This window comes from Pelmatolapia mariae, linkage group LG17, assembly GCF_036321145.2.
Source record: "Pelmatolapia mariae isolate MD_Pm_ZW linkage group LG17, Pm_UMD_F_2, whole genome shotgun sequence".
NCBI classification, from domain to species: domain Eukaryota; kingdom Metazoa; phylum Chordata; class Actinopteri; order Cichliformes; family Cichlidae; genus Pelmatolapia; species Pelmatolapia mariae.
The window spans coordinates 7,475,692-7,487,287 of NC_086242.1; the positions used below are offsets into that span (position 1 = coordinate 7,475,692).

Sequence of the window (11,596 nt, forward strand, 5' to 3'; positions counted from 1 at the left end):
GAAGCTCGCACACAAGAATTTCACTCACATGTACTGTACCAGTGTACCTGCACATGTGATGTGACAATAAAAGTGATTTGATTTGATTTGATTTAATTTCACCCTTGCCCTTTTGTTTTGTACTGTTTCACTGGCCTTGAATAAACAGCTCGTTTTTTGTTAAGCTTAAGTTTTGTTCTTTTTTGTGTCAGCACGTGGGTCCTCCTCCTCACTCCACACAGTCTGGTTCCACACACTGTGACAGTTTGTATGTTGTTTTTCTCATGTGTCTATTTGGAAGATGTTCAGAAAAGCAATTCAAATAGTTGTTTATTCATTAAAAGGTGTAAATGCCATAAAAACCCTTGGCACGAAGCTCCTGGGGCACAGTTTTTGTGCTGATGTTAATGCCAGAGGAGCTGTACAGTGATTGAGTTAACAGGGTGCTAACAATACTGAGAACTTGGGGGGAAAAAAAAGTCAGATGGACTCCTTTAGGTTTGTGAAGATGTTTTGTCTCTCATCAAAGAAGCAGTGCCAAAACAACTGGGGGGAAGCTCCAAGTAAACCTCCAGGGAGGGGGTTGTCTCCTTTGCAGGTATTCTCAAAAGTTGTTAACCCACTATTGATCATGTGAGTCATTGCATGAACTGAGGTGTGAAAACCTTTTTGGATTGTGATGACTGTTTGGGAGGGGAGTAAAGGAGGCTATCCATGTCCACTGTGAATGGCCTTCGTTAAACAGAGGTGCTGATTTACATCATCGCTTATCAGCCACCTACAGTGCAGTGCTGTGTTCCCTTCTTTGGAGTTTCAAGTCAAGCACACATGATAGTGAGGCATTGTCTCACAGAGGTTTCACCCGTTGGTCCCTGTGATGTTAATGACCAACACCTTTTTTCGATGAGTTCTTTAGAATTCATTTAGAACAACCCATTCACATGCAACTGTTTGTAAAGGCAGACTACATGGCTAGGAATTTGTTACACACCTATGGGACTGAAAACAGGAGAATTCAAAGATTAAAAGACACTTTCTTTTTTAAAAGTCTTTCTATACATAATGTGCCTACCTTGCATGTACATATTTAAAGTTGTCCCATTTTAAGTACACTAAAAATATGTTAAATACACTTTAACTTCAACTTTTACACAAATGCTTATCACCACTACAAAATTAGAAAATGACATCATTCAAAAGTAAACATGACAACACTCTACACACCCCAAACCTATCCCCATTCATCATCAGGCAGCAACATTATGAACAGTCAGCTTATTAATGAACTGAAAAAGGAAATAAATGAGGATTAGTGTGCAAGAGTGCATATGTTAGGGAAGCAGCTCTGGAAGCCTTCCAATAGTCAAACACCAGGAGCATGAAAACTCAAAGTCTGCAGGTTTGTATTCAAACATAACAAACATAAAAATGAAACGCTGCTAACAACAGCACAGTGGGAACAGCAAGAAGGGTGCACCTGTGAGATTTTCCACTTGTGTAAGAAAGATCTATTTCTGTCCTTTCAAAGTAAAGCTAGAGAATTCAATAATGAAAAGAAGGAAAGCTGCCAACCTAAGCTCACGGTTATGTAATTTGAAAGATATTTATTAAGATATTAGGCATTACAACACAACATGCCCAATAGCCTAACAGCCTAATATTATTAGGCTGTTAGGCATGTTGCAATTGCCTGTGGTTCTTAGTGTATTGGATACACTAAAAACCGCAGGCTATTACATTGTATCCAAAACCCTGTATACGGTTTTAAAAATACAGCACAGTGCAAGTCTTGAGTCACCCTTTATTTCTTTATAATTTGCTGGGGGGGAAAAGGTTCAACTTTTTATTGAACTGTGCAAACATACATTTAAATACATGTGTGCTGCAGTGTATAAGGCCAAAACATGAACTCCAACAAGCTTAAAGGTCAATATTTATTCTTCACCTTTATTCTAACTCAACACAGTCTGAACTCTCTTAAGATTTCTTTTAATTTCTTTAAGCAGTTCTCCAGTCTTCTTGAAAGATATTCAAAGCTCCTTTTTAGATGTTGGCTGCCTTTGGTTCTGTTCTGGATTTGGGGAGGCCAATCCATGACTGCACTGGCAGTGTGTTTGGGACCATGCCCTCCTGAAAACTGAAGTTTTAATTTATTTCTTAAGAACATGACTTTCAGATACTCTTCATCAGGTGAATGTGTGTGTTTTTTTTTTTTTTGTTTTTTTTAGATCCTCCCACTTGTATTTTTTTCCTCCACTTGTTCAGTTTACTCAGATTTTTGAAGGTCATGCACACTGTGCCAAGATATACAAAGTTTCAAAGTAATAGCACTTTGGGAATCACCTTGTTGGTGCAAAGATACTATTTGCTATTTGGTTCAATAAAAAAACCAAAAAACAATCATTCTGCTGAAAATGGTCAGAAACAAGGACTGGACTGGAACAGGAACAACTAATAGCCCTACACTGTGATTCGACTAGAAGTAAAATGCCGATTGCAGGATTTGGAATGTAGTTATTGCATTATAATTGTATTTGTGCTTTTAGAGGCAAAGATGTAAAATAAATAAAGTAAATGTTTGGCATGTGAGTGTGACATGAAACAAAATCCCAAGTTATATTTGTCAAAGAGGCAAGTGAGCGCAAGATTTAGGAATGGTTCATATTTGGCTGAATAAGCATTTGAACTTTTAACTGCAGAAGGTTGACAATGTGCAGTCTTTCTTTAGACATCTATTGCAACTGCCACTAAATGCAGTAGCAGTGTAAAACTAGCTAGAATTAATTGGCTCTAGCAGTGTTACTTCGTGCACTTTTGAAACGAATGCAACAATTTTGAAGCAGTGCTCGGTTTCTAGAAGTATCTCCGATGTCCCTGTCTACTAAAAAGGGAAAAGCCAAGATAGTCTCTTTCACATCCCTGTCAAGTAGACGATAAGTGTTCAACTTTCTAGACAGGCACAGTTTCAAATCCACTTTATATAAAAAAAACATGAATGCATCCGAGTGAAACATTTTGCATCACAATTCTCTAATGACAATATTTGTCTCATCACAGATACATAACATGATCTCATCAACAGCACAGAGCTCTATAATAATGTGATCAACTGCAAGACATGCACACTTGCAGTCTCACAGTGGAACATTATCACTGACTTGTGTGATAACGTGTTTTATGTCAGACAATAACGTTTTTTCTCGCAGTGGAATTTATTCACTATTATTTAGCTTGTACGATGGGCTATTGTGGGTCCCAATCAACTAGAGCTGAAAGCCATCTCCACCTCCTCCTCCTCCCTTGCGACTTTAAAACTTATGTAATAATAATGTGGTGTTATCACACTTTGTGTAAACGTAAACGCCGTTTGATTTCGTGGTTTGTCTTGGAGAATGTATCAAATTTGTATACACAGACATTGTTTTTCCCCAAAATAACAGAACAGGACTCACAGTTCCCCTCTTTCTGTCACTGCATCACGCGCGAACACACGCGACACTCTTTCCTGTTCCAGGATTGGCCAGCGAAGCCGGGAAAACTCCTCGTGACATGTCCGCCGGTATAAATACTGAGAACCGCGCTGTACTCGCATAGCCCTGGTTTATGAGGGAAAATGTATCGTCTCGGCTCACAGTCTATCTCCAAGATCGCTTTCGATTTCTTTTTATCCACTGTGCCAAGGGAATATTTTCATTTTACCAGACAATACAATAAAGGCTGGTCGTGTATTGGCTGATTTTTGGTTAAATTTTTCTAGTTATCTGCACGAAAATGCCGAGGAACAAGAAAAAGAATAGCAGGGGTAAGTAAACTAGCGGCTGCTATGCTACGGCCTTGTGTATTTGTTGACGGTAACTGTAGTTCTTTCCGTGTTCTGTGTTCATCGAATGGAGCTGAACGTGTTTACAGTACGGACTACAAAAGGTAGAGGCTGGCCTAGGTCAAAACACAAAACGTAGCTAGCTGTACTCACACAAAGCAACACTGCTAATGAAAAAGTGTACTATCATAGTATTGATACTGTCATATGAAAGCTACTGTAAAGGGCTTTTAAAGTATAACATTATAGTATAACATGAGCTACTCAACAAAAGCCCTTAATAATTGTTATACTTCACAAGCTAACGAGGGCTAGCTTCATGCCCACTCCCTTTCAACGCGAGACACATGTGGTTGCTTAGTAAAAATAAACGTTTTTCTTTTTCTTCCTTGAATTCGATTATTGCCATCATAAATGTTATAAAGCAATACGTTGGATTTTTGTGAAAGTGTATATAACGCAAACCACACGAAACTAGAATCCTTTTACCTCGATTAATCTTTAGCCTTATGTGGGACAAATGATATTGATACCCGATTAGGTAAGCAGTTTTGAAGCCTGAGTATCATATTGTGTCACTGAGGAAGGGTCATTTTCTTTTTTTAAAACATACCGCATATATTTGTTTTTGAGGCACAAGTCCGACATTTTGGACTCGGAGGGAGGAAGGAGGCGGCACCCGGTTTTCAGAAATCAGCTGTCGTGTGGGGAAAACAGTCCACGTCAACACACAGATCTTAAATAGCTATTTTTAATCAATTTAAAGACGGCTATTTTATTTTCAGCTAATATTTTTTTAGAGCGGCTTGTTATGAATAACGGAAGTATTTTTCACATTGTGTTCTAAAAGCGGCGGGTTCCTGCCGTCGTACGCTCACCTAAACATGTCTACCAGAGGTAAATTCAGGTCAAGGCAGAGAAGCCTGTTGAGTCTGGGTGGGGTTGGAGGTTTGTCCAGTTTTTGCAGTAGCAGAGTTAACCTTAAGTGGGATTAAATTAAACCCTTGTTTGTTTATAAGGTTTCGTAAAGATCTCACCCAAGATTTTAGCAGCCTCTTTTAGCTGTGAATTTTTTGCCCATCCCACCCTCTAGAGCTATTATAGTAACCAGAACATTTTCCAATACATCATTGTGTTTCGCTCTTTTCCGTTTCAGCCACGTTGTCCCTACTACGTGGATAATAAATTGTCTGATGTGGACTTTGCTTAGTAAAACGATCTACTTCCTCTTATCCCTCAGTGACATAATACTAGACGTGATACTCCTGTATTTTTCGGCTGTACCCAAACTGTGTTTGCTTCTTGCTGGACAGTTGCTGCAGTTGCTGGGACATACCGGTTACCCATACAATGTTGTTTCAGGTCATTTTTGATGTGCCTGTGCCCCTCCAACCTGAACATTTTGTTGACACAGGCAGCACACTTTGAAAACGTGGTACATATTTATTTATTTTTGGATGAGATAACGAAAAGGCCAATAGCAACGGACAGGCAGCTGATTAGATAAGTACAGTATATGCTGCCTTACCTGCCTGATGCTTGGATTACACAATTGACTCACAATGACCTACGGCTCTGTGTTAATGAATTACATTTGATTGCCCGTGCTTATGTGTCTTTGTTTTGTTTTTCAGGGGGCCAGCATGGGGCTGTGCAGCCTTTCAGTGATGAGGATGCCTCCATTGAGACCCTCAGTCATTGCAGCAGCTTCAGTGACGCCACCAGTGTAGCAGATGAAGGTAGGTTTGTGTGTACCCCTGACTGTACTCTGTTTGAACGTGTGTGTGTGTGTGTGTGTGTGTGTGTGTGTGTGTGTGTGTGTGTGTGTGTGTGTGTTCTTTAAACACATCAAACAAGTCTGTTTACGACCTCCTTAAATGCTTTGTTTTTAAGGTGGCGAGACCAATGAGGATTCAGCCCAGGAGGATTTCCAGTATAAACTGAAGGGGTTCATAGATAGCACAGTAGATAAGAGGTAAAATTCCCAAAATGTTATCTGATCTATATTGCCTCTGTCTTGGATCCAGTTTTACAAGAGAGATCAACAATGTAGTTACTTAATCCTGTCAGAGCAAGAGTTTTAGGTAACACTTGCACCATTTAGAAATGCTTTCCCCTTTTTATGCAGCGTTGCTATGTTGTCTTGCCAGTTTAACAAATGTACAGGGTTGATGTTTCAAATACACCCCAAAAAGTACTTCACTCTGAAGTGACAAAACATTTCTCCCACTGGAAACGCTATGTGGGATACTTGGGATTTCCTTACCTGGATGATGAGCATGTATCAAGAAATTTCAAATGTAGTTTTAAAAACGCTGGGTAACTTGAGTTGTATGCAACAGTGAGTCCAGTGCAGGAAGTTTTTAGTGGAGTTTGCAGGCTTGTCAATTTAAAAATAGACTTCATCCCAAAAAGGTCCTGTCACCATTGGCTTCCTCAATGGGGTGATTATTATAGAAGAGATTCCCCAGAAGTGCCAGAAGCTACTAAATCTGTTATCTATTCAGCTGATATTCTTTTCACTTGTCAAACATCATTTTTGTATAAAAGTAAATGGGTGAAGTCACATTCTTAACTTTTTGTATATATTTTTTTTTACAAATATTTTTATTACATTAAGATTATATATTTAAACATAAATAAAAAATTTAAATCCACAAACTAATTGAACTCAACTTGTTTACCTGAAAGGGCAACGTCTTTGAGAAACTGCTGTGTGATGGCTGGTTGAATACATCTGCTGAAACTGGCTGCATGCATCCTGAAAAAACCTGCTATAGACTTATAACTTATAGTTATTACCCTCGACTTTGATGTCAGAAAACTCTGACATCAATCTTGTAACTCTGATAACTCAAGAACAGGGTTTTGTAGGATTTTGAAATTGATATCATAGTTGTGTCTACTGGGAGGCTGAGGGGTAGTACTGAGTGTTGCCGGTATTTTCTGATAAATCGCTTCATGGTATAGTGGTTATCACTTTTACGGTGAGATATATATATATATATATATATATATATATATATATATATATATATATATATATATATATATATATATATATATATATATATATATATATATATATATATATATATATATATATATATATATATATATATATTTTTTTTTTCCTCAGTGCTAAGACGAGACAGGGGGCACTAGATGGGCTTAAGACAGCAATGGCTACACGCATCCTGTATGAGTTCATCTCAGAGAGAAGGATGACCATCACAGACAGTATTGAACGCTGCCTCAAGAAAGGTACTAAAAAAGTGTTGCTGTCAATGAGATGGCAGGTGTTCCAGTGCTTTAAACTAAGCATATGTTTGTATTTGTGCTCATAAATCATTTGGCTTTTTTTTTTTTTTTCTTTCTCTCTTCCTCATGTTAGGCAAAGGTGAGGAGCAGCGAGCAGCAGCTTCTTTAGCCTGTTTGCTGTGCATCCAGCTGGGCTCAGGAATTGAGAGCGAGGAGGTGTTCAAGACGCTGAAACCAATCTTCAAAAACATCCTGGCAGATGGATCAGCCAACATACAAGCCAGACAGGCTGTGAGTGTCTTTTATTGTACTGATCTCCTTGAATAAATGCATTTTTCCCCCCTTAATAAAAAAAAAAAAGGTTACCATATTTTTGGATTTTTTTTCATGAAATATCAACTGATATGGTTTTGTTTATTTTGTTTCTTAATAGGTAGCAACAAGTCTGGGCCTCTGCACATTAGTTGCTGAGGATGACATTTTGGTAAGTTTCTGATCATGTCTTGGCTTGAGTGCAAACCAGTGGCATGTCTGACATCCATTTGTCATATATTACTCATCAGTTCTAACATAATGCTATATAGATGAGTGGCACTCATACAAACATGTGCTGCTGAAATCAAACATGCCTCAAGTAATATTTCAGTAAGTCGAAAACATGTTATTTGATAAGATAAGATAACCTTTATTAGTCCCACATGTGGGAAATTTGTTTTGTCACAGCAGGAAGTGGACAGTGCAAAAGTTATGAAGCAAAATTTGTGGTAATAAGTAGAGCTTACTGATGCTTGCTTCTTTAGGATGTGCAAGCGACCATGGAGTGTTTTGAGAACCTGTTCACCCGGTCCTATGCAAAGGCGGATGGCACTTGTCCTTCGATCAGTCCTCAAATGAGCCAGCTCCACACAAACTCTCTGCGGTCCTGGGCACTGCTGCTCACAATCTGCAGTTCCAGCCAGCTCAAAGACATCCTGCAGAAGTAAGCTCCTTTATGCTGACCCTTAAGTTTTTTTTTTTTTTTTTTATCACAAGTTCTGCTGCTTCTAGTTTATTGCTCTCCAACCAAGTTAAGTGGAGTAAGAATTGCTTATGTGTTGTGCAGACACCTGCCTAAACTGCAGAGGTTGCTCGAGAGTGATGACGTGAACATGAGGATTGCAGCTGGGGAGACTATTGCTCTGCTTTTTGAGCTGGCCAGGGACATCGATTCTGTAAGTTTGCAATTGCTGTTTAATTTCCCCAACACCAGATTATCCTAAAGTTCATTTCTTTTGTTAATTCAAATGTTAACATGTGGCACATGTCCTGTCTGTGATTTTTTTTTTTTTTTTTTTTTTTTTTTTTTTTTTTTTTTTTTTTTTTTTTTTTTTTTCTTTAAATATTTTTGTTAGGGTTTTTTTTCCATAGTAGCAGACAATGACTAAAGAAAAAGTACACAAGAACCAGAACTGAACTTAGCTCAGGCAATACAAGATTCTGAGGCACATACAAGGCAGCTGAGGTAAACCACAACCCCACCAGGAATCAAAACAAATCACGACAAGATCAATAGTCAGGCAAATTAATTCAGTTTGGGAAAGCCCCGCAACAAGGAGGATGACAGTACAGGTCCAATGTATTTCAGATATGGGTCCCAGGTTCTATGGAAAGAGTCCAAGGTGGAGTTGAGCATACAAGTTATATATTCATTGGGAATACAGTCCATAACAATGCTATGCCAGGATTTCTTAGTTGAGATTGCTGGCTTACCCCAGAGGAGCAGGATATTCTGTCTGTGCTTTTTTTTTTTTTTTTTTTTTTTTTTTAAACACATAAGCTGCATATTTTATTTATTTATTTTTCCCCCACTGCATTTATTTAGGATTTTGAATTTGATGGCTGGGATGAACTTTGTGATAAACTGAACGCGTTGGCCACAGACTGCAACAAGCACAGAGCCAAGACTGACAAGAGGAAGCAGCGCTCTGTGTTCAGGGACGTTCTCAAAGCTGTTGAGGTAAGCACTACATGTCAGCTGAACCACGTTCCTTTTGCCAGTTGGATGTTAATTTCCTGCTTTTAAGCGACAGAATTGAGGCAAAACTTAACAGCAGCTCCTTGGAGGTAGAGACAGTGAATGATGGTGTCTGACCATGGACTTATTTATATTGCTTTCTCTTCCAGGAGGGGGCCTTCCAATGTGAGACCATTCGCTTTGGCACAGAGCGAATGAACATTGACAGCTGGGTCAGAAAGAGGACATACGATGCCTTCAGAGAATTCGTGGGCTCTGGAATGAACTACCACCTACAGGTATCTTATTAGAAACACTTTATGTACAATAGGAGTTTGCGATAAACTAGTGTCTTTCTTTTGCGCTAGTGACTGGACTTGAAGTTTTGTTAACTTTTTCCAACTAGGCAAATGAATTCATCAGAGACGTGTTTGAACTGGGACCACCTATGCTGGTTGATTCAGCCACCATGAAGGCCATGAAAATCTCTCGCTTTGAAAGGGTAGGTGTGCAAGGAAGGCTCATTTAAACCCTTGTGGTGTTCTTGTAAGCTTAAAAGTATCAATGCTTTCAAAGTTTTGTGGCATTTTATTAATGAACGCTTGAAATTCTTTCTGTTCCAGCATCTTCACAACTCTGCTGCATTCAAGGCTCGGACCAAGGCCAGAAGCAAGTTCAGAGACAAGAGGGTGGACGTGGGAGAGTTTTAATAATTTCTTTTGACTCTAATAAGCTATTTATCAAGCTTTCCTGCTTTTAGATGAATTGTCACAAGCCTAAGTTAATGCAGTTGTCCCAAGATCTCTTTGTGTATCAAATGCTCACTTTCTGTAGGCTTAAATATCTTTTTAATAACAGCTGTTGCTTTTTATTGGGGGAAAAACATCTTTCTGTCATCTACAGCAAGTGAGTATTTGATAATTAAACAGATTCTAGGTGGACTACAACTTGAATACAGTTTGTTCACAGAAAGGTGGTGTACATTTGTTAGGTATCATGAACATTTCCCTTTTTTTTTTTTTTTTTTTTTTTTTTTTTTAAATGAAATACACAGGTATTAACATTTTTGATGGATCTGTCTCTTGTACCATTAAGTAGTAACATCAAGACATGTGACCGTCCCTAACTCTCGGATTTGTAATAAGTTTATCTAATTACTTCACACTTAGCGTTATTTATGTGCAAGCTAAAATAGTGTATTTAGTGTTGTGTATGTAATGTAAAGGTTGAGGATGGTGCAATAAATGCTGAAAAGCTGCAACAACTGTTCTTATTTTTTTTTTTTTTCAGCTCCTGTATTCAATATACAATGCTATGAATTAGCTATAATTGGATTCATTGATCTGATACAGTATCTTGGGACACTGCCCACTCGGAGACAGTGCCAGCAGAGCTTGCAAAAGAAACGGCTTGAAAAGTTCCTTGAGTAGTAGCTTTGAGAACTGGAACTGTTGGCAGATATATGAAGGTCATTCTGATTGAAAGGGCAATAGAAATTTTACTCAGCACTACTTCCACATATCAAAGTGAAGGATCTTGCAGCCAAGGTAACAGTGGTGTTGCAGGGAAAGCGAGTAAGGCGGTGCATCTGTTTGTCACAGGTGAAACTGTTGGAACACAAGACATGGATATAATGGAGGTCTAGCAGTCACAAAGCTCACAACATATTAACTCTCCCCAAAGGTGAACCTCAGCGGGCTGCTTCTTTTGGAGCCATAAAAATAGACTGTCACATGGTCAAGGCAGGCCTATCACCAGTCAGCAGCTTCATATTTCAGGTGGAACAATATTACTGACAGTAGAAAGCCGAACAGAGCTGCTTCTTTTTGTGTCTACTCTGGTAGAAACAATCCATAATACAAAGAAGGCTTATGGATTCTCAGGGAAAACCGGTCCTTTAATTTGGGTGGAGTGGATGATGTAGCTGTAGGCTAAAACTAAGATAAGATAACCTTTATTAGTCCCATATGTGGGAAATTTGTTTCGTTACAGCGGAAAGTAGACAGTGGAAAGTTACATAGCAAAAAATAAAACACTAGAATCGGATAAGAATAGGATACTGTACATAAATGTACACAATCGAATAAAATACTATATACAATAAAAAAGAATACAAATACTATATAACTAAGTAGGATATAATGTTGTCAGATCTAGTTTAAGAGGAAGGGAGCCTTTTTTCTCACTGACTTGGGACTTCATGCTTCTTTTGAAACATGCTATCATATGGGCCCACTCTAAAGACTAATTTGCTTTATTGTTCTTGACTCTAATGAGAACATTTTTAGTTTTTTAATCTTTTTTTTTTTTTTTAAATCACATTGCAATAAGGATTGAAACTGTAATTTGACACCATGAACTCACCAGGAAGGTGTTTACAGTAGATAAACCAGAGAAACTGGCTTTGCTGGCCAGAAGAATGCAGTTTAACATGATTTCTAGACTCTTTGTCCATCTGTTTTATACAGTATGTGGATCTAGGTAGTATTTCGTTTAGCAGACTTATTTTAGAATAGAATAGAATGACTTTATTGTCACTATAC

General features: G+C 38.3%; 1 protein-coding gene across 1 annotated transcript; it reads left to right on the forward strand.

The window, feature by feature from the left end:
- Positions 1-3,581: 3,581 nt before the first annotated feature.
- On the forward strand, positions 3,582-10,100 carry ifrd1 (interferon-related developmental regulator 1). Its single transcript, XM_063460472.1, has 12 exons — positions 3,582-3,781; positions 5,434-5,538; positions 5,693-5,774; positions 6,939-7,063; positions 7,194-7,351; positions 7,494-7,544; positions 7,861-8,039; positions 8,163-8,271; positions 8,922-9,056; positions 9,224-9,352; positions 9,460-9,555; positions 9,677-10,100. The coding sequence occupies exons 1-12, from the start codon at positions 3,751-3,753 to the stop codon at positions 9,761-9,763; spliced, it is 1,287 nt and encodes a 428-aa protein (XP_063316542.1). The 5' UTR covers positions 3,582-3,750; the 3' UTR covers positions 9,764-10,100.
- Positions 10,101-11,596: the final 1,496 nt, after the last annotated feature.